At 40.4% G+C, this 24367-nt stretch overlaps 1 protein-coding gene across 1 annotated transcript; it reads left to right on the top strand.

Moving 5' to 3' along the window:
- The first annotated feature begins 19356 nt into the window (after positions 1-19356).
- LOC115496882 (hypoxanthine-guanine phosphoribosyltransferase) lies at positions 19357-24075 on the top strand. Its single transcript, XM_041718631.2, is given in 8 exon segments — positions 19357-19454; positions 19456-19567; positions 19569-19723; positions 20158-20341; positions 20682-20706; positions 21868-21936; positions 22591-22664; positions 24028-24075. Coding segments are annotated over 8 exon segments (765 nt in total).
- Positions 24076-24367: the final 292 nt, after the last annotated feature.

The raw sequence follows: 24367 nt of genomic DNA on the forward strand, positions 1-24367 counted from the left end.
GCTTCGTTAGAAAGCAGCAATGTGAGTAATCTGTCATTTTGTTAGAGATATTTTTGTACTGAAAATGAACACTCCTGTAGTGGGGAAATAGTCTGTGACAAGAGCTAGGTGAGGGTGCTAAGTGCTACTGAAATGCTGTTGGAGCTGAGGAAAACTGCCACATCATGTACAAAAGTAGGTCATTCTTTGTATTTGGAACAGGATCCACCCCACAGCCAGACACCAGGAACATTTTTTCCCATTAATAACTGTCTGCTGCAAAAATAAGTGGAAAAGATGATCTGATACTCAGAATTAAAAGCAATTAAAACTGGAAGGGAGCAAGCTAGGTGGGGCATATGTGCTCAGTTTCTGGAAGATAGAAGGCAGAACTTCCAGGATAAATGGTACATGCTGAGTTTAGTTTTCAGTCACCCAAGGTCCAGGTCAGGAGCGTGGCTGCAAGCCATGGCTGCAGGCTGCAAAATTTGCCAAAAAAGAAGGCTAAATCCTTGGGAAGGGAGCCAGCATTAAGCATATTGCTGCTTAATGTTAGTTAAGCAAAGTGTTACTGGCAGTGAGGTGTGAATAAATGATGCAGTTCTGCATGAACTCCTGCAAGTATGGGCTGTATCCACGCTGACAAACTCCTCCCATTTCTAACTCCATTTAGAAAGGTGATCCAAACAAGTTCTTCCTAAAGCACCTGTCCAGAAGCTTCTCACAGAAGCTGCTCCAACCGAGTACCTTCTGAAGGCTTTCAGATTCCTGCACATAAAGTTACATTCCAGAGTTATGCAACGAGGATGAAACAGATGTCTCATCCTAAGGAAACCAGAGCAGAAAAGAGGAGTTTTGTGCAATGGGATGGATTTCCATACTTATCTGTGAGACCTGAGAGATATCAAGACTACTTTACCCTGAAGAGCTCACAGAACTCGGTTCTGCATGTTCTTTTTCCCACTGTCAAGCAACCAGACATCAGACTTTCCACAGGTGTCATATGTCCTCAGGGTGAAAAATTCTGGGTCTTTTTAAGAAAGATCTTGTGTCACTTTATGTCCTGTATATTTGCACGGGAGAACACTGCAAAGTCAGGCAGGATAGAATAGATGACCAGGCAAGGCACAGCCCTGACAACAGGTCTCTACAGTAGAGGATTCACCCAGTTATTCCCTTCTGGGACTTAACAGCAGGGTTGTCACAAAGCCAGCCTTAAAGGAACTTCTGTAGGGAAACTGGGTGGACAGATGGAAAATTTTGATCTAAATCTCAAACTCATGACTGCTTTTGTGCAGCAATAGCAACACTATTTCATTATTCATTCTAATTCCACTGATTTCCATGTGCATCAGTCAAGAACCTTGTTCAGTGCTTGAGCAACATCTGAGTGAGTTCCTGGGCTAGAATAATGGGCAGGAAGATATAAGAGAGCTGTGAATTCCCACACCTTGTAGAAACACAATAGCAGTACAACCCAGACCAACAGATAGCCTCAGGGAATTTTTTGCTACAGAATGTTGGGGGTGTTGAAGATCACAAAAGCTTGCAAGGGACTAAATAAATTAATTGAAGAAATCTAATAAATGTGATCCTCCAGCTCAGGAAGTCCCTGAATATAAAATAAACTGGGGAGCTGATTTTTCTGGGAATGTATCACTGTGTTTCCCAGTTCTTCAGTATCTACCAGAAACAACTAACTTTGGGTGTTGATAGGTATCTTCCAATGTCTAAAAAAAGATTTAGAAGTTAAAATTAGATTGTATCTGGGATTTTTTCACTATGAGCTGAAGATACTTTGTGAAAAGGAAAAAAAAAATCTCAGTTCATTGGGAGACTGTGAGTAAAAAACCAAGACAGTCATTAAGGGCTTGGTCCAGAGAAGAGCTGTCAGGTTTTTTCAGCTCAAGGATATTTCTGGGTCTCTAGTTCCTGGAGATGCTCAGGAGATGATCATTTTATGTTCACTGAAATAGTGTGAAAGCCTGGCAATAGATGCTACCTGGCCTAGCCACTCCCAGTCAATGGCCTGGAAATGAAGTCAACAGGTCTGGACTTCTTTGTATAAAAAGCAGAAGAAATTTAGTGCTATAGGAGACAAGCAAATGAGGCCCAGTGGACTTGTGGTGTGACCTGATCTGAGCCCATCATGTCACCACACAAAGGAGCTTGTTTTTCTTCTTTTTTCTTTATTTTATTTCATTTTACAGCTGATATTTGTAATTAAAGGAATAGAGGGACAGTCTTACTTATTTCATCCCTTTGTTGCTCCCCCAGAAGCAGTCTTCTAGTTAACCATGAAGAAAACATGAAATTCAAATAAAAAATTGCAGAGGAAACTGATACCATGTCTCTGTTAAACAGCACACGTTTGTATACTGCCATTATATGGCATTCAGTACTTAATGATATAAATTAATGGTTGGGAAATATGTTTCCAGACCCTGACAAAGTAAAACAATAGTTTGGGTTCGGATTGAGCATTTGGTATGGCAGAGATTGTACTAATTTTCATTGCTAGGAGGTTGACTTCGATGTAGGGGGTTTTTATTAGAAAGTAACTTAGATGAATTTACTCTGAATTACATCATCCCTTATATCAAATCCCTTTCCAAAATCAGCTGATAGTCACTGATCCATATAATGCTAAAAAAGCCAATGTGTATCAGATCTTTTGCTCAATTTCAGTATTATTTCAGACCTGGAGTTACTGTTTTCAGACAACTTACCCTTTCTCATCTCCTCCTATAGAATCTTCTAAGAAAATGCCAACAACATTTAAAACAGACATGTTTTAAATGGCATGTCACTACTTTTCCTTATTTGGAAAACTTTCAGGAGGAAATTTTTTTATTATTTTCCAAAGAATACATTCTGTAGTCAGTTCCATACATATTGGGAATAATGCTTTCTCCTCTCATTATGTAAAATGGGGCAGTTTTGAAGGATTCTAAGCAAACTTCTACCGTGTGCCTTGGTCTTATTCAAGCCATACCATTTTCTATTTCTATTCAGTTCACTGAAAAACCAACATCTGGAAACATGCTGCCATTATAACTCATTCAGACTTGAATCTAATTAAAGGGTTTCCTTAAATCAAACTATTCACATAAATAGTTAAGTAAAATGTGCTAATTGCAAGCAAAAAAGTCAGCAATACACAATTGCTGCCACACAATGATACCCACCACACCATGTTTCCTTATGGTTATCTTCTTAATAGACTTGAAGAAGCAATGAATTTTAAGGATAACACTGCATCCTTCTCTTGGAGACTCACAACTTTTATGAATTACTTGTGCTCAGCATGTTCTCTATGTTATGTTAGGGGCACTTCATCTAGTTTGATATGATCATAAAGTTGAGCCATGTCTACAGACAGGTTTTTACCTCTCACCAGCAAGCAAAAACTAAAGAAAGAAATGAAGCCTCAAGAAAGCATATGTTTGAGTCCAGACCTGGGTTTATTTATGTCAATTTTACAACTAAAAAGTAAGTCAGTGGATCATGAGCACTTTTGAAGGTTCCCCTCAAATTTCACATATGTTCTTATCTGACTAAACAGAAAGGGCTGCTGAAAAGATGCAGTTTGCTTCTGCACTTACCTTTCAAAATTCCTCAGTTTGGAATTAGCAAAGGCTGAAGGTTGGAAAGGTAATGAGAAATTAGACTCCATTTGAGATGTATCTAGTTTACAGCAACATTTGCAAGAGCAGAAATATCTTGCTGCCTCTGAAAAATGAAAGGTAACCTCCTCCTCCATAAGTGAAGAGAACATGAAAAGGAGGCAATCGTTGATTTACTGCACAGGAAATGTCTGTGAAAACACAACTTTCTCTTCTTATTTTCTTGAGTAGTTAAATCTTTCTTTTTGTTTTTTCTAATCTAGCTTCTAATACAGTAGATGGAAAATATTTCACATTATTTTAGTCATCAACCACTAGTTCAGGTGGATTTGATTATCAATAGCAGGAGGCAGCACATTTCCAACATGCTACCAAGTAAATTTACACACTTGTTTTTCATGAATTCTTCATTTTGTGGTATCTTATCACTTGATTTATGGACTGTTTGGGTTCGTAATTTTTAGACTTATGTTCAGTTTTGTTTAAGTTTTGCTTTTTGTACTTTGGCTACTATTTATGAAATGAGAGCTCTGAGTAGGATTTGGGTAGCATACCTGCGCTCTAGCAAGGATGGGGGAAGGTTCCTGACAGGGCACACACTTTTCATTTGCAACTTGGAATTGCTATGGGGTTTTTTTTCAGCAAGGAACAGGCAATGAAAAACCAGATGCTACATGAAGACTTTTCCCACTGAACCCACAACTTTGGAACAAAGCAAACCTCAAAGAGATAAAACCACCACTGACACCAAAGAGTCTAAAGAACATTATCCTGAATCCTGTGGTTTCTTGGTAAAATCAGTTCTTAAAAGGCCTCCAAAAGTGCATGTCAGACCCTAAGATATAACAAATATCAGTGATGGGATAAATAATTAGTGATGGGATAAACTTTAAAAGAACCACTATATGATATAGATCAGTCAAAGCCTGGAAAGTCTGTGAAGTAAACCAGAGTAGGTTTCACTGAATTTGTTGCATCTTTTCAGATTTACTCCAGCTAAAGTCTAGCTCATTTGTTTATTCAGACATCTTGATGTTTTCCGTGTCCCTCCCCTTTCATGTCAAACTAGGATGGTTTCTGCTCTCCTGACCCTGTCATTCCAGGCCTGTGACTCCCAACTGGTTCAGAGCAAAACCATTTCAGATTTCATCCAGCCAGCAGAATTCCTTTTCCCACCATCTCAGAAACTAAGACAAGATGTGATTTTGCTGTAAAAATGCAGAAGGCTGTTGATAATTCATCATGGAACACTCAAAGCACAAATGCTTGCTATTGTGATTTGACATTTAAATGGACTGCCTAAGCCTTGATTCCACTGAAATCAAATAATCTTGCCACTGATTTCAGCAGAACCAGACTTGTATGCATAAAAAAGGTACTTCTAATTATCCCAAAACAGACATTTCATATGCTGTAGGAAATAAAACCATTTAGTTAAAATGCAGCTGAACAACATGTATTGCTGCACTGCAGATGAAAGACCCCTCCCTATAAAAAATAGTGGTTTTCATGCCTGAAGCCAAAGTTGACATTAGAGATTCTCATCCCGTTCTAGTGGCTTGGCTGGTCACCATCTGCTGCAAAACTATGGTTAAGCACTCAAGCTCCAACACTCCTGGGAAGCATACACTTCCAACACAGACATTTTTATCCAGTTACTCTTCTTTCAAATATGACTCGAACATTTAATGCAGACAATACACCGATCTTTGGGGCAGAGAGGACAGCATAAATGCTGCACTACAAACCAAATTTGTACCTAATTTTATTAGGAGAATGATAAAATTGTATTGTTTTACATGAATTATGGCAATGAGTTACTCAGTGGTGGAATCTACAGACTAGACATCTTGTACTGAGGCTTGTCATACAGCCAGCAAAAGCATTATCATCTATTGAACAAGACTCCATCTCCAACACTATTTTTAGGATCATATTTCCCCTGTGCTAATTAACTGCATTCACAGTTATATCACTACAAAATGCTGTTTAATTTATATTGCTTAATTTTTTCTTTTACATACACTGAAACAAAAAAAAAAAAATTGCACAAAATAGCCTCCATATTTTTTCCTGATACTTTGACAATTAGTTTCTTCCTTTGATTTGTACCCACTGCAGCACTTTTATCATTATGGCACTAGATTAATCACCTTACATTAAGATCATCTGCTCACTATCCAAAGACAGTCCCCATTTTAAGAAGCTCACTATCATCTGAGAGGTGGAAAAAGACTAAACATCGAAAAATATTTGCTTCTTTTTACTTTTAAACAAGGGAAAAATTCAATCTGCCTTTGCCACACAGTCATGTATCTATTAACAGTCATAGATTGTTCCTCAGAGGGGATTTTCAGTCTGTCCTGTAAGTCCAGCACTGAGTCCATGCACACATATTGTTACACAGGCAGAGGAACCCCTCCTTAAATGAGACATGTGAATGGAACTCTAGTGTCAGTTACAGCAAGGTATCATAACATGGCCCAAAGTTATCCAAGGGAAAAAAAACCTTTTTATTACCTTCAAATAGCACTGAAGAAAACCATAGAAAGGTAGTAAAAAAATCAATGCCATAAAATACATGACAATATATACAATGTCACGCAACATACAAGTTATATTTAGAACTGACATAAAAATTGGTCACCACATAAATTATTTGTTGGATATCAATTTTTACTCCTGTCTCTTACATACTAGTTTTGAAATTCCCTTTTGCAGACATGATCTCCCATTTCTCAGGAAGGTGCTTACATGAAGCTTCTCTTACAGGACTATTTCAGTTTTGAAGTTTTCACTGTTCCATTAAGTCCTGGGAGCTATGGCAAACCTGCCCCCTCTCTTCTCAAAGGTTGTTGTACACAGGTGCAGGATGCAAAAGTACACATAAAAGACTTGTCATGATCCAAATTATCAGGGAAAGACATGGAAATGAAGGATTAAGTTGATATTTTTAATTTCTTTCCGAAAAAAAAAAAAAAAAAAGTGCACATAGAAATATAAATGACTTCTCTGACAATGCTTGGGAGGTATGTAACTCCACATATTTGGGAGCTATATCTGCTTTCTGTTAACTTTGTGATGATGGGCTGAACATGCCTACTCAGGAATAATTGCTGAACATGCCTACTCAGGAATAATTGCTGTAGTGCTCTTCCAGCATATATGGGGACAAGGATCCAAACCAGCTGCCCTGTGCTACATCATGGCATTTATCTCTTCACTTGCTCTGAAGAGGCATACTTGTCAAAGTATTGATAGAAACAAATTAAGATTGTTAATTACCTCACTGCCTCAATGCTAAACCTGAATGGTTAATGTCATCAGATGTCAGTTTTTGGGAATTACTATTTCCTCTATGGTTTGAACAGATCTTGTGTGATCTCGTAACTCTCTTGGTAACTTTTTGCTATTGCTTTCAGTCTTTCAGCTGTCCAAGTAGTATGTTAAAAAAACTATCAAAGATTTATTTGTGATTTTCTCTTCTGATTGACTACAAGTCTGACTCTTCAGGGCTTCTTTAGAGAGAAAACCTGCTGCAGTTGGGTCCCCTATGTGCCCCATCAGCCCCACTGGCCATGGCCAGACTCACATGGGGTGCAGTGGCTCCTTTCAAGCTCAGGACTGGGCTCCCATCCTTGTCAGAGCCCTGTCCATGTGCACCTGTCCCCAGCTTGGAGGAATCTGTCTTGGTGCTGTGGGCTGGCCTGGTAAGCACTGGACTTGATCTGTGGATTGACTTCCCAGCTTGAGCTTGGACCTGCAGCATCACCATGCCCCTTCCAGGTGATCTGGACCCCTGGTTGATCCAGTCCCCTCGCCAGATCTGTTTCACTCACCTCAGTCCATGTGTTACCCTGCTGGTCTCCTTTAGGCACAGTTGTCCCCTGCTGATCCCTGGCAGCCAATTCCTTAACCTTTTCTAGCTTCCAGATAGAAAACACAGCTTGAGATTATGGATTTTTTTTTTTTAATACAGTTAAACATAACAAGATACTGTGTGTTTTAAATCCCAAAGCCTTTGTTTGAGCCCATTGACACAGCTGTGATGGGACTATTATACCCTCTAGCTGTCCAAAACTTATTTTTCTTTTAGGAGCTTGTCTTGTTTTTCCTGAGCAGACTCACTGTATGCACCATATTATCCATACAAAAACTCTGCTGTTACAGCCTCTTACTGACAGCATGTTTGTGGAATTTTTTGAACTGGAAAAGGGAAGTTCTCAATGCCCCAGTTTCTGGTTCCAGTTTCTGGCTATGACACCTGGACAGGTCTCCCTTCTGCCACTCTCACACACTTCCTGTTAGGAGATGAGAGGCAGCAAAGCTGCATGTGAGGGGTTTTCAGTTCCAGTTTACTCTGTGCCTCCATCATTTGAGCCTCTTCAACACCATGAGTGAAGCTGGACCGAAACTTTAACACAGGCCTGAAGTTTCAGCTGCCTTCAAGAGGGATAGTCCTTAATGCAGAGTTCTGTGCTTTCCCAGATTGGACCCCTACTGATTAAAAGGCATTTTTGAAAAGCCAGTCATGGTGGGTGATGTTTTACAATGGAAGCTCTTTAAAAAGATAATTAAAAGAATAATTGCTATAATGAAAATTTAACAGGTCTAAAAAAATTACCAAAACTATCACAGCTGTCTTCCATGACTTTAAGTTTCTTCTTTTCTTAAAAGCCAAGATATTAAAGGTTTTCCAGCTTTACCACACAGTGCTGCAGTTTTAGATTTGTGGACAGACTGAGTGATCTTCAGCCAGCATCTGAACCCACAGCCTCCCATCCTGGTTTCTCTTCATTACCACTACATCACATCTTCTACAAAGTCAGATTTTTCCAGTCAGTGCTGCATGGCCCTTTCTGAAATGCACGTTTACAGCAGCAGCAGTGCACAAAGACAAGCAAATTGCCATGTCACACGAGGGCATCACAGCGTTACGTAAGGGGGCTCCCTCTGAGTTATTAGTTTTATGTCAGTTTTGGCATACGCTCAAATGAAACATGGAAAAGACTAGATAAGGAGTGAAGAATGAATTGCCTTCATTAATATTCAACCACGGTTTTTAGTTTCATTATGACCTGCTCTTATGAAGAGCTGAACAGAGCGAAAGCCAGTCGCTGTGTCCACTGTGCCGTGACAACTTACGTGGCTCTGATTAATAGGCCTAAAAAACCCCTTTGGTGACACACAAGGTCTCTGCTCTGAGCCAAGGTGCCTCAAGGAGAGCTGGAAACAAACCCAACTTGTTCTCATTGAATAACATACTCGCTGTCATCATCAGAGTGAATAGGGAATTAATTTTGCTGAGTTTGGGGCACACAAGAGCAGTGCAAGTACAGCAGTATTTCAGACTGGAAAATGGGATAAACATTTTTAGATGAAATGAGACTGTTTATAAATTAAAAACGTAGATTTTTATAAATCTCTTTCAAGCAAAACAATTGACATAAACAAGCACTAGCCTTAACTATTAGATTTTAAATATTAGTATCATTTGAGGGTTAAAATTTAAATAAATAATTAAATTCATTCTACTCTTTAAACAGACTATTGCATAAGTTTAACTATCAGTGAATACACATCTTAAAGTATATGTAGATTAACTACAGTAGAACTGCGTCAATTTTCAGCCATTCACATTTAGGTTTTATTACTTTTCCCACAGATCAAGACCATTATATGACATAGGGGAAGCATGAAGAAATGTGTTTCATTAAGGATCTTTTATATAACCTACTTCTCTCTGCGTAATCACAAAATTACATACTATTTTTTCAAATTGTGGTCAGAGTAAAGGTGATATGCAAGTAATTCCGATACTTAGGCCTGAAGACCTGGGGCATACTGACTGGAGAATAGAAGCAGGCTGTCAGTGGAGGGCTAATGAATTCAGAAATGCTGAGAGGTGTGCTCTATTTGCTTAAATCTGTTAAAACTTAACTGATGTCAATGAGATGGCTTCTAGTAAATATTCCATATGTATATGAAATATTCCCATGTTGGAAATGTATGGTTCTACATAGGATAAATTCGTATTTCCCATATGACTGTGTGTAACAGTAAGTTTTAATTGTACCCCTTTATATATTTTACATAAACAAAATTTGCTCCTACACCAGATTAAAATGGTGGCTTCAGAAAAAAAGCAGGGACAAACACACTTGTTACAACGATGATTTGGGTTAGCACCTTTTCTAAATACTAACAAAGACTTTTTGAAAGGAAAGTAAGTCAGTTTCAGAAATATCAGTGCTGAGAACTTATTCTTTTTCAGAATTACTTATTTTTTAAAAAATTGCCTGAGGGGGCTTAATGAGAAATCTATATTATTAACACCAGAGGATTTACTTGAGACTAATCCAAAGACAAAAGTAAGAAAACTCCATCATCTTTCCTGTCCTGTTTCAGTGGCAGTTATCAAATGCCATGAAGCAGCCATGTTTAGTTTTATGTTAGCAAAATGTATGTGTTAAGAAGATATAAAATCTGCCATTCTGAGATATAGGTTGTATAAGACTGAAGAAAAGCAATTACCTGAATTTGGGTATATACGCAGGATAAAAATGTGGTGCACTGCTCTGCATTTCTGGACATTTTGCTGCCAAGGACTCCAAAGGAAATGTGCATTCAGGGCATAACTTCTTCAGTTAAGGAAGGACTTTTTATTATCTCTAATGGGGATAAAAGTGATCTATGTTGAAAGTAGGTATTTTGTGTCTGACAAAGGAATTGAAAACTTAAGAATCAGTTACAGAAACTTTCTCTTTGCTCCCTCCACTGTCTCAGGAAACTGTACTGAATTGGCTTCTCACATTGTGGGCAAGCCTGCACAGCCAATGGCACTGGAGGGTTCCACAGCCAGGGCCTGTGAGGAAGATAAGTAGCAGCAATAAAATCTTTCTAAGCCAGTTCCAACAAAAGTGTCATCTTCAATATTGAACATCTCAACAGAAGGCATTTGCAACACTGAAATAGATGGGTTTATAAAACTGAGATTTAGAGACGAGCTATCTTCACTTGAATGCAGTAGTTGCATGGTATTGTAAAAGGATTTTTTTTTAATCTTATTAAAATGCATAGTCCACATTTTTCTTACATGCTGTTATGGGAAGATGGCACTTAGCTCTCCTAAGAGTCAAACATGGCTTTGCAGAATAGAACAATGTTAACAATTAAATATAGTGATTATGAAGAAGAGTTTTAGAATATTTCAAAACATGGACTCTCTGTAGTATGTATTTTTATACTGGTTTAACGTCTCAAGTAACAGAAGAATCATACTAAGGTAATACAAGCAATCTGAAATCCACTGCAAATAGTTCTATTTTAACTCAGAAATTCACACCGAATTCTTTCACAGCACTGAGAATGAATTCAGGAAAATAAATATCCAAGGAGAAATATGGATTTAATTGTTCTTGCTGTTACGTTGCTAAAATAAAACAGCTGTGATCACATACTCAGATAAAACCATTGTTTAACAAATATTTTTATTAAGCATCTCTGTAGTGGAGATGAGTCCAGCTCCCCAAGAGCAGAGCAGGCTGCTTCCCAGACCACCCATTGCTCGGAGGTGAAAGAGCCCATCCAGCTGTAGGGGGGTGGGGGAAGGGGATCAGACACACTGCACACCACGGCAGGCAGGGAGCAGCTCCTGTTTGCTCCCAGCCACATTGAACTGCAACAACTGGAGCTTCACATGCAAGGAAACGGGTCACAGTCTTCTACCAAATCATGCATTTGACCACAGTGATGGAATCAATGGGGCTTCTTGGAAGGCATGTCCCCAAAACCGACAAGGACCCGTGCAGCCCAGGGCAGAGAAGACTCAAAACCTGAGGTCAGCTGATTACAGGAGGCAGAGGGGGAAAGCCAGCACAGAGGGAGGTCAGAGGTACAGCAGGAGCAGTCAGGAAAATAAATTGGCCACGGGTATACAGTAAATAAACCGTGTGTCTGGGCTGGGAATAATATCCAGAAGTCCTGATTCCTTGTCTCTGCTCTGTTGTACCAGTCCTAATCAGATCCTCCCTCAAAATGACTTTCTAACATAGACAGTCCAGGAGACTGAAACATTTCTCCGTCTACAAACCAAATGTAGCAAAAGGTATATAAAGGTTTCCCTTCAAACAGTCACTCCACCATTTCTGTTAGGGCCTCAAAGACTTTGCTAATAAATACTGCACTTTTCCTCCATGCTGGCTATCAGAATTCCTGAGCTTGGAAAATTTATCATTCCTCTACTTATGAACTGGTGTCAGGATATTTTCAAGAATTATTTGAATTTAAAATCCAGGTAATCTTCCACAGTTCTGACATCCACCAGTCTGTGTTTCCTAGAGTTATTGATGGTTTGTTGTGGTTATCAGATGAGTTGTAAAACCAAAAAAAAATTTTCATGCACAACATTTATAAATATCCAATACTGAATTAAATTTATATCACTTTTCTATTTCAGTGAAATAATAAAATCTCAGGCCAGACAGAAAATAGATTAGGAAAGTATGAAGGCTCATATTAATGAAATTTTCTACATAAAAACTACACAATCTAAAGCAGTACATAAGGAGACTGCAATCTGTGTAACTGCTTCTAGTCTTTAATTGTAAACATGCACTGTTTACCATGGAATGTGCAGTGTGGTTTTTCCAAACAGATTTTTTTGCAAACCAATTAAGAAGATGGTCTTATCTAAGAATTCAAAGTGCCAAGCAAAAAAAAAAAAAAAAAAAAAAAAAAATAGATTTAGGATGGGCATGGGATTACTGAAAGCTAGCCATTACAAAATGTATTGATCAGTTTGCCTAATAACCCATCAGACACTGAATACAAGTGCTAAGTTTTAATTTAAGGTTTTTAGCGGGCATTAGGAACTTGGAGCCTATGGATCAGGTATTCAGTGGTGCAGATCAGAGCAGTTTTCCTGTAAACCACAATTATACAAGTTTGGAACTGGTGTAAATATTTTGCAGATTCACAGAATATTCAGAGCTGGAAGGGACCTGCAGGGATGAGAGAATCACTGAATTATGGAATGGTTTAGGTTGGAAGGGGCCATGGCAGGGACACCTTTCACTGTCCCAGGCTGCTCCAGCCCCAGTGTCCAACCTGGCCTTGGGCACTGCCAGGGATCCAGGGGCAGCCACAGCTGCTCTGGGTATCCTGTGCCAGGGTCTCACCAACCTTTGTTGTCAAGAATTTCTTCCCAATATCTCATCTAAGCCTACACTCTGTCAGTAGGAATCCATTCCCCCGTGTCACACACAGGATCACAGAATATTCTGAGTTGGAAGGGACCCACAAGGATCAGCAAGTCCAGCTCTGAAGCGAATATACAGGGTCCAAACCCACATCCTTGGCGTTATTAACACCATGTTCCAACCAACTGAGGTAATGTCCCGCCACTACAGGAACATGCCCTTCCTTGGAAACAGTCCCTCTCCATCCTTCTCCGTGCGATCATCCAGCTCCTGTCCCTGCCCACAGCCCCCAGCAATGCCCCCTGAGCATCCTTGGCAGCGCTGTCCGAGCGCTCCTGGAGCTGTGGCAGCCTCGGGGCCGTGCCCATTCCCTGGGCAGCCCGGGCAGTGCCAGCACCTCTGGGGACACAGAACCTTCCCTGATCTCCGACACAGAACCTTCCCGGTCTGCAGCCCGGCCCCGGCGCTCGGCCGCCCGGCCCGTCCCTGGGCCGGTGCTGCCCCCTCACGGCACGGCCCGGCCCGTCCCTGGGCCGGCGCTGCCCCCTCACGGCACGGCACGGCCCGGCCCTGGGCCGGCGCTGCCCCCTCACGGCACGGCCCGGCCCTGGGCCGGCGCTGCCCCCTCACGGCACGGCCCGGCCCGTCCCTGGGCCGGCGCTGCCCCCTCACGGCACGGCACGGCACGGCCCGTTCCCTGGGCCGGCGCTGCCCCCTCACGGCACGGCCCGGCCCGTCCCTGGGCCGGCGCTGCCCCCTCACGGCACGGCACGGCCCGGCCCTGGGCCGGCGCTGCGCCCTCACGGCACGGCACGGCCCGTCCCTGGGCCGGCGCTGCCCCCTCGCGGCACGGCCCGGCCCTGGGCCGGCGCTGCCCCCTCACGGCACGGCACGGCCCGGGCGCGCTCGGGCACCGCGCGGCGCATCAGAGCCCGGCTCTGCCTCCCCAACGGAAACAACCGATAGCAAATTCGCTTACTTCAATTAAATGCTTTATTAGCCGTCGTACAATGTGTCTGGAGGACCTTTAAAATGGTCGCAGCAGTCTCAAGGCCGGACACTCCGAACTGTTACAGAATGCAAACCTGTTTAACAAACTCAGGTATGGAAACAGCAAAGTCAAGTCCTGAGAAAAGTAGTTACTGATTCAATGGCTCTGGGAATAGATGCAAAGCCAGGAGCACTGTTGTTCTGTATAGACTGGCTGCTGTTTACCAAGATACCAGCGCTGATCTAATTAATTTCCAGTCTGTTTGTGTGGGCTACGTTTATTGGCTCTTTCAGCATCCCATTATCTAAAGCAGGGCAAAAGATTGAAACCCGATTTGGTTTCCTCAGAACACTTAATTTTAAAAAGATGCACTTGGGGCTCCCATATGGAACAAATACATATACCCATAAACTTTTTTGTTCTTTCCTATGGGAGTATGAGTATGATCACATAACTTACAACAGAGAAGCCATCCAAGGATGCCAGCTGACTACATTCTATTTTCATTATTCACCAATGACAAACTGCTGTTGTAGCATGAACATTTTACCTGTGAGTACTTTTTTCTTCAGAATGTGACAATAAAACAAGTGATTGTGGTGTGTGATTACTATCATGGTTCTGTGGAATTTACTGAGAAGCCTAAATTCATTTGAAGAAATATGATCTGGGAAGTAGTTTTCAAATAGAGTAGGCAGAGACTTCTTGAACCACCTTAAAGTTTAATGAAAGAGTAAACATAGGCTCTAATCAATAAAGTCACTGCTCATTTGTCACTCTAATGTTCCCCATGCAGCCAAAACACAAAAGCTAATATTCCCCATGCAGCCAAAACACAAAAATAAGTCAGTGAGAAGAATTTTCTACGACCCTTTTCTGAAACGGAATTAAACAGGACTTTAGAACTGGGTCCAGTTCAGGTCAGATCTAAGAGTACAGTGCCTAAAGGAGACACAAAGATTTGCAAGATCCAATGTACAGTTTCTAGAAATGTGAGTAATATGGAAACAAACTTGCCTCAAATAAAAAAATTCAGGGAGTTATAAAATTTACACAGTGTATGTGGCCTTCTAATGTCCAGAACCAAAAAAAATATATTACATGTGAGAATATTTTCAAGTGGCCTGTTCAGAGAGCAGGAAGGAGAAATCCAATAAGGAGTAATGCCAAGGAGTAATATGTAGTCAAGGTTCCCCTATACAGAGATTGCATACACCAAAAAGTCAGAGAAGAACAGGGCATTTTGAAACAGGGCACAGCTAAGCTGGGAGCTGCAGATCAGATCAGATATGCATACAGTATTTATTTTTTCACTATAATTTCAGCCACTGTGCTCAGTTTGACTGCTGAAAGTGGTAAACTGAGAGTAGTACCAATAAGTAATGCATGATTAGAAAGAGGCTTCAAACAAGTAGGTGCATTCAAGCTGTTGATTTTAGCAAAACTAGGCTAAACTCTGTTTAAATGTGGAAAACTACATGAGACTCAACCAACAAATGTGTCAGCTAGAAAGGCCCACCTTACTCTAGGAATTAGAAGAGCAAGGCTTTTCTCAGGATATGGAGCTCACAGGTGTATAGGAAATACAGCAGGGAATTCACAGAAAGAAGGTCCTCCTGACTACATCAAATAGGGGTCAGGTAGCCTCAAGGCACTAACACTTCCAAAGAGAACTACTATTTAATGTCTCACTTAAGGTTGTGGATATGCCTATTAATCCATTGCAACAGATTTTGTACATTATCCCAAGTGTCACTAGCCACAATCTGAAGAGCAACTGTGAAGCTAAAAGAAACAAGAAAAATCTCCTTTCATTAGCTACTGTGCTCCCTCACCAAGAGAACACTAAACTAGCTGAATTAATAAAATATACCCCATCTAGTAAGAACATCCTGTAATATGTTGCATGCAAGTTCATTTTACAAGTAGGATTAATTTTTAGAACTTTCAGGCTTTCATGTTAATCCCAGATAATAGTGCAGTTTTGCAGATCAATCAGATTACAGGAAATGTCAGCATGATTTGATTTTAAATGCTGTAAAGCATGTTACTGGAACTATCACCCTCTTGTTTCATGAAAGGATGACCTGGAAAAATGATAGACAGGGCTCACCACATCTCAACAACTGCAGACCTCTCCATCAAGATCCTTTTAAATACAGGCTTTGTCTGCTTTATTTTCTGACAGCAAGTTATAACATGAATTTTTATAAGACATGGACTTTATCACAACAATGGATTGTGTAAACAAACACTGTGTAAGAAAATTGTATACAACCTTTCCTTTTACACATACACCACTGGTTTACCACCTGCTACAACCAAATATCTGATGTGTGTTTTCAGTTAAAAGCCCCACCTCAGATTCTACCTAGTCCTTCCCATTAATTTGACTGATGAGCTTCTCTTTTGCATCTCCCTCGTTCCCCACATCTTTATTCTCATTGGTTACAGCAGGGCTCAAGCTAATTTTATTTCTGGTTAATCTGATTAGGTAAAAACCTGGGATTGTGATGTCAGTACATAAGCAGAAGGAAGTAATGCTTCCTGCAGGAAAGATGGAAATTTTGACCTTCTAGAAGCAAGCCATAGTGCAACTGAAAGATTAAAACAGAGCAAGCCAAACTGAAGTAGTAAGACGAACTCATTCTGCAAGAGCATCCTTCAAAGAGGGATTATGGCTCATGGACTGCAGGTAAAAGCATAATGTCCTTGTGTTTGGATATTTGCCTGAAGGGAGCTTTGGCTGGGGGGAAAAGGTAATCTTCACCAAAAATAGCAGAACATTAGAAATCCTGGGTAATGAAAAGCTTTGGTTCTTCTATTTACTCAGCAGAAAAGATGGCTTTCAGAGCAGAGGCATCTTGATAGACTCACTTTTCTACAAATGCATGACATTATTTGACTTTAACATACCTATATTCATTCTTTCATTCTGTGCTGAGAAACAACAGTTATTAATTTTTATACTGTACAAAATTTCTGTAATTAGTTTTGTTGTTTTTTTTCCACTTCAACTCAGAAACTTACATCAGTAATTGAACAGACGAGACTAAAACTAAATTAAACAACTAATTCCTCAATTTATAAATCCATTATTTAAAAAATTAATGATTTTGTATGACCGTATAGTAGATTGCTTTATTATTATGGGCTGTCACTGTATTATTCAGCATATACCAAGGCAATATTCAACAATGCAAAGGCTTTAATGAGCCTGTAAGGTAGGCTGCTGTGGTGACGTGGTGCTCAAACTGATGCAATCCTTAAAGTTCTGGTTTTGAACTTTTCATTAGGCTTTAGAAAATGCTTCACACAGAGGATATTGTTGTAGAAGATATTGTTTGTACCAAAGACTCTCAATGAACAGATTTGTTAAACCAAGTAATAGCCATAAAGCTGCACTGCTGGAGTAGCTTTAAGCAGTAATGACTATGCACACCTATATGCCTCAAGATTACCTTTATTTCACAGTTACATCCACACGGACAAACTCATCCCTCACTTGAGTTGAAGGAGTTGTGGTGACACTAATCAAATACAGCCAGAAGCTCAGCTTTGGCAAAAGGCTGACCTTTAACTTGCTGTGCAGAAGAAATGCTGTGCCTTTGTAAATGCAAAAGCAGATTGTAAAGCTGAAGTCCATTAAATACTGCAATCAGTATCACGATTAGGCAAAAGAAGCTGCTCAAATTACAGCGAGTATTATCACTGCTTTTAAGCTGCAGTTAAGTAGAATGCAATAGAATGGGAATCTTGGAGACAAAATAAAACAAAACCCAACAACAATACAAACAGCACTTTTTATACTGGTGTCAGTGACTATCCTTAAAGGTGCTTTTTTTTGATGCTTCAAATGATAATGATGTTTATGTGTACCAGTAGTCTTAAATAATCATTGTCTTTGACCAGTGCTTCTAATTAAGTCAAAATCTCATACCCTGCTTGTGTATTCATCACTAGCAGCCTCCCAGAGGGAGAAATTCAAGCTGTCCAGCTGGGTCAATCGAACATCAAGCCATGAGCAGCTCTGCACTCACTAAAGCTGCTCTCGGTGCTGTGGCACAGCCCGACCCAGCCAATCCCAGGGTCACTGCCAGCGTCTCTCCACAATCAATCAGGCACGAACAAACCCGATCTAAAACCAATGCTGTACTTATGCTTTCACTTCGCTGACTTCAGCCACAAAGAAAATAGTAACTAAACCAGGCAGAACAGAACTGCACCCACCCAGGGCTCAGCTCGAGGTCATTCTGCATGTTCTTGGACCATTAGAGCTGATAATTTTAAGTACTTGCAGAATATGCTTAGTCCAGCCAGGATGAGCTTCTATATCCATTACCTTGGGCTACTACAATCTGTTTTCTGAAATTTCCTTCAACACCTGTCTCTAGTTTTATCTTTAAATGCAGGAAGCTATTTGTGGCCAATTTAAAATAAATGGCAGTAATTGGTTATTTCATTTTTGGCTGCCATGAGTTTTGCAAGTGATAACCTACTACTGTTTCCTACAGACCATTTTCTGTTCTTCCTAAGCACGTACTCTCCTATGCCAAAGAAAAGGAGAATTAAAAACAATTCATCTGTCTAAAGAGTTTGCAGGTGTTATGTTAACTTGTTGTTAGCAATACTTTATGCTATCACTGCTCTGAGCTTTTAGCAAGATGCTTTGCTGCGTTCTGCAGAAGATAACTGGTATGTAGATAACTTATTTTTCACTGTTGAAGCTTTGAGCCAGCTCTGAATTTTTCTTTCAGTTAGTTCTGTATTTTTAACAACAGCAGGGCAGTAGCAGATGTGACAAAATCTCATTAATTTGAGGGTGTTTTCCTAATTTATTCCTAAAACTTATATATTAATCTTATTCACAATTATTTCTACTTCCTTATATGTTTCCTTCCTGGTGGTTTTGTACCACCACTTAATAAATGAACAAAGCATCCATCAAGGTCTTGAAGGGAGGTAAAATCCAAAGACACCAATCTGTTTGGGGCCAGAAGAGTAACCCAAATGGAGATTATGGTTCTTCTAGACATGCAGACATCTCTGGGTGCAACGGCCTGAAACCAGCATGTTGAATGAAGAACTGTAACCCGAAATCCTGCAGGCAAAAGGGTTAAGGTCCAGATCTGTGGGAAGTATCCCTTGCCAGTCCCCAGGCATGATGAAGAACACTGCTACAAGGGAAAACAGCTTAACTGCTTTCCACCTGTGGTCACCCTCTGCAGCTTCCCCTCTTCCCATTGCCATCCTAAAGCTTCTCCTCTGGGGTGAGCCACCTCCCTTGTCCTCTGAGACAGCTAATGGTTGGAATGTCAAAAGTTCAGCTGTGAATTCATGCTTAGGAGGAAGAGTTTCCTCTTTTACACAGTGGAAAATGATGATCAAGGTAGAGCAGCACCTCAAAATCACATGCTGACCTGTAATCCCAATCTCCTTGCCTTACATTTTAATTTTCATTTATCTACCACACAAGCAAGCTACTGAGCTCTGCAAAACAGCAAATGGAACAAGAGAGGAGGTTGTTATTGTCTTGGGTGGCTTTTTAAAGGAGTTGATGATGGCCAATAATTTATCTCATAATGACTGGGGCACAGTACTTGTTTATCCATTCACAACTCCATTCACAACTCAGCCACCAGCTCCTGAATTATCAGATTGTGAACATGTCTAGCAGAAAGATCAAAAACTCTCAGAAATATTTTTATTTTGCCACATTATTGTAGTGGAGGAATTTTTGCTTCACACTATCAGAGATTGGAAGCTTTTTATTGTATGGTTTTGTTGCTAGTTTTAGACTTACTTCCTTTTCCCTTGCAGATAAGAGATGAGGAAAGTGGCTACAACAAAAATCTATTTTGCATTCCAAAGCATTATGAAGAAGATTTAGAAAGAATCTTCATTCCTCATGGACTCATCCTGGGCAGGTATGAGAGTAAACAGAAAAGAATAGGGACAGTGGTGCCAATTTTTGTCCCTCCAAATGAAAAGACTGAGGCCCTTCCCCAGTGCAGCCCATGAGAAACATGGAAACCCTGCAGCCTAATACTTCTGTCCTAAAGTCTAGTACAAGAGGGAGTTTATGGAGAGGATTCCTCTACAAGCCCAGTTAAGCTTCCATGTTCCCTCAAATATCTTTACCTATCCTGTAATATTAAGGTTTATGGATTAAATTGGCTTGTGCTGTGCAAATATGTAACTGATTTTCCTATGACTTGCTGTGGTCACTATTTGCTAGCTATAAAAACATACCAGCAAGATGAAAATTTTTACGTGAACATTGCTTAATATATGGACAAAAAACTATGATATACAGAACATTTTCCAGAATTCCCTTTTTTTTTTTTTTTTTTCCCCACAGGACAGAACGTTTGGCTAAAGATATCATGCAAGACATGGGAAGTCATCACACTGTTGCACTATGTGTCCTTAAAGGAGGCTATAAATTCTTTGCTGATTTTCTAGACCATATAAAATCACTAAATCAAAATGGTGATAAATCTGTGCCTGTTACCGTGGATTTTGTCAGAATAAAAAGCTACTGTGTAAGCAACTTTCTTTTCTTTGGAAAATTGACTCTTTCCGTAGACTGGCATTCTAAATACTCGTAGTTTGAGTTTATGCATATAAAAATTGAGTTTATGCATACATTCTGTTCAAATTACATACTAAAAAGGAACTGATTTACTGATCTTCTCCAAAGGGTGGACATTACGCATTCACTGGAATAAACATATAGCAGAACACTCAACATGTCAAAGCCAGGAACAGATCTCATACTCCCTCCTCTTGCAAAAAGCAAGAGCAGCACACCTTTCAAATAAACACAGGATAACACTTTTGGGCATGCTTTATGTGACTTCCATCTCTTCTTTCTCCTCCTAGAATGATTCACCTGCAGAAAAAATCAGTTAATATATTCAAATAATTTGGGTGAATAGTCAATGTATGCTGAGAGGAGCTTGTTTGGCTTGAAGTTTGAGGGGGAGGAAGCAAATGAAGGAAGTAATCTGTATCTAGCTGCTGGAAAATTAAATGTTTCTTAAACTGGGAAATTTACCCATGCACTACCATCTTCACTGCTCAAATTAATACAGAAAGGTTTTATGGTTCTTTCTGTGTAGTCCATAAAGTCTCATGTGCCACAGGGAATGCCACAGGGAATGCCACAGGGAATGCCACAAGGAAATACAGGATGGGAGAATACAGGATGGGAGAATGCCAGTCTTCAGTTCAGTGGCAGGTACAGCTGAGGGGATGAACAAGATATGGTCTACTGATGGTGCTTTTTCCTTACTGAAGAAAACTTTATGTTTGAAGGAAATTCATCTCTTTCCATAGATTTTCTAACACCACCTCAAGTTGTCTCAATACTAGAATGACAACACTCAGAATATTTCTTAATATCCTCAACCGTAGAATATTTCTCAATATCCTTACTGTAGAAGTTTCCAGAATCTAAGAGTCTGACAGCACTTGGAAGATTACTTCAAGTAGCATTCTAGATCTGCTTTTAGTAGATCTCTAAAAGAAAATTTTGTGGACTATCCCTGCTTCTGTAAAGTAACCACAATGCTTTATAAAAACAGTAGATTTAAGCATCAGTTATTCAGACAGTTCTTCTAGTGACTGTCCAGGAGGTTCTCAATTTCTTCTGAAGTGTACAGGCAAACCAAGGATAGAAATGATTTTGCAGAAGAAATCTTTTTTTCTCTCCCTCCCTCCCTCCCTCCCTCCCTCCTTCCGTCCCACCCCACTAAAATCATTACCAGCCACTTGGACATGCTTCCCTCTCTTGGCTATTCTAGTGTCCTGGGGCATTGCTGCATGGAAAGGGAAAGATCAGAGACAGAGGACTGAAGGGAACTGAATACAAGGTCAAGCCACTTGGACATAAAGAACGAGCCTAGATCAGAGACTTTGCTTCTCCCTCCACTACGAGGCTGAACACTACTGTTTTCTGTGCAATAATCTCACTGGTTTAATTTAAGTGCATGATTTTAGAACTGTTTGGAGAGGCATGGCAGAAAGGAAGTCTACAAATTAGAGCAAGACGTATTTTAAAAACCAGCCTTCTCTGCTCTGCCTTACAGCCTGCTCATTAAAATGACATGTCAGAGTCCAGGTTACAGACCAGACTGTAAGTATCATGTTTTTCTAGTATTTTTTTCCTGTATTTTCCAAAACACAGTCTTGCAATTTCACTTCAGGCAGCACATCTGACAACTGGCACATAAGTTTAATGAAGGCCAAGAGAAATTGGGAGAAACTACATAAAAGCTTGTGATCTAATGACCAGCTACACCATCCTGAGTCCTCATGACCACATTCTTTTTTCCCCCTGAGTGCAGATTTAGCTACTTGATATACAAATTTAACTATACAGATAGCAAAAACACAATCAAACCTTAACTGTGTTTTGCTCTGCTTTGACCCCAAGGGCATTTGTTTTGACAATTTGGCATTATTAAACTTGCCTTGTTTCCAAACTGAAAAGTCCTACTGAATCAAAGTTCATCTCCTTTCACTCAAGTAAAATCTCACTCCTTTTCTCCTCTCCCAGGACTAACTCATAACTAGGTCTTAAACAATTATTTTGTTAATAAAAATCATTCTCTTAACACCTTAATTATATTACTGACTGATGGGAATGGTTTATACTCTAACATCTGTCATCAATTTACAGCTCAGATTTTTAAGGAAGGACCCTGAAAGAGATGACACCTACTTCTCTTAGCTCAAGTATGCGTTGAATACCAACTGTGCACTTAAAAGCTATTTACACCATTTACAGATACAGACTTTGAAATTCCAGATAAATTTGTGGTTGGATACTCTTGACTAAATGAATACTTCAGACATTTAAATGTAAGTACATGCACATTCCTCCACTGCCAGGTATCAGGTACCTACCTACCACAGGTACCCAGCAAGAATATGTGCTTCTACTCAGAGCTTCTCAACAATTAAAAAACCTTCAATTCCAGCTATAAACTTCCATTAAATGAACAAAACCATTTTTAAGGTGCAGACTTGGTAATGCAATGTAGGTGCATAAGAAATGTTTGTACTTCACCTTATATAATTCTACTCCACAAGTCTCATGGCTCAGCCATGCTGCAGGACATTTTGAATCCCCAGGATGGTGAGCAGCATACAATCTGCAGCCCAATCTGAAAAGAAAATAATTTGTAATTTGACTTGGATATTTGTCTGTCTGTCTTAGTTCAATCGTATGTTGCTCTTTTGTCACTAAGTTCTTTAAAGTGGCTGTGCAGGGACTCCGTTGAAGGTTTTCCATACACTTACAGATAACACGTCTGTAAGACCTCTCTTCCCTTATTCTATTACAGCTTCCTTAGGCCGCACAGAGTAGTAGACTTGGAAACATCATAAAAACTAATAGGGTTTTCAAATGTACTTCCTTAATTCTGGTTAACTCGGAAAGTTTTTCACTTCTAAGTCTTTTTACTAAGACAAACAATCTGTGCTATTGCTCAGCAGCATGAAGGCAAATGCAGTAATTTAAGAAATCCAAGTTCTTTAGGCTATATGAAAAACTTGGGTTTCTATATGGGTTTTTATATAATGCCTTGTGTAGGCTGACCTAGAGCAGAGGCTAGAGAGTGTTACAGAATAAAGTAGGGATCTATTCAAAGGCCTCAATGGATCCACCTGGGGCCCTGCAAGAGCCCAGCCAGGCCTACACCCAAGATGGACCCAGAACGGTCCCAGAATGGACGACCGGTCACAAGGTCTCTCACTTTGATCAGTTCTGGCCCATCTGCACATTGGAGTGAATTGTCCAATTCCAGCTTCAGCTTATGAAGTCCCACCCTTCTTGTTTTTCTCTCTTCAGCCCACCATTGTTTGTGCTCTTGGGCCTGAGATTTGGATCATTTGTCCTTGGTACCCAGCTAGAGAAGGAATTGTTTTGTCTGCCTGCTCTGTGAAGAGAGCTCACCATCCCCTCATATGAAGCTCAGAACTACACACTAAAGCAGCACAGAATTTGAAAAATGTAAAAGCTAAAACCTAAAGCATCATATAGATTACAAGCGTGGAAAGAATATTAAAATCTCAAGTTTACTGTAAGCAGGAAACTTGCAACAATTATGGTTCTAGTGTGTTTTTATTACAGTGCTGGGAATGCAGCTGAAAATCAGTCTTGCATTTCATTCGAAGATAGAGATTGATAAATACTGTATACTGTATTTTTTTTTTCTTTTAGCACATCTGTATTGTGAAAGAGAATGCCAAAGAAAAAGGCAGGATGTAATAACGTCAGTCTTCTGGAGCACTAATTCCTGGCTGCAGATGAGGTGAGGACCCATGACAGCAGGGAATGCCTTTGCTCCCCGTGTGTCCCTGGGAAGAACGAGAAGCCGAGCGCCAGCGCCCAGGACCTGCGGCTGGCTGAGCGCCCCTGGCGCAGTGCGCTGAACACGAGCTGTGAGCCCCCGGCTGTTCCCGCTGTGGAGGAGCAGCCGGAGCTGCGGCCGAGGCTCCGGCGATATCGAGCGCTGCCGCCGGGGCCGTCCCGTTCCGGGCCCGGGAGAGAATCGCTCCCG

Source organism: Taeniopygia guttata, chromosome 11, assembly GCF_048771995.1.
Source record: "Taeniopygia guttata chromosome 11, bTaeGut7.mat, whole genome shotgun sequence".
Classification (NCBI taxonomy): Eukaryota; Metazoa; Chordata; class Aves; order Passeriformes; family Estrildidae; genus Taeniopygia; species Taeniopygia guttata.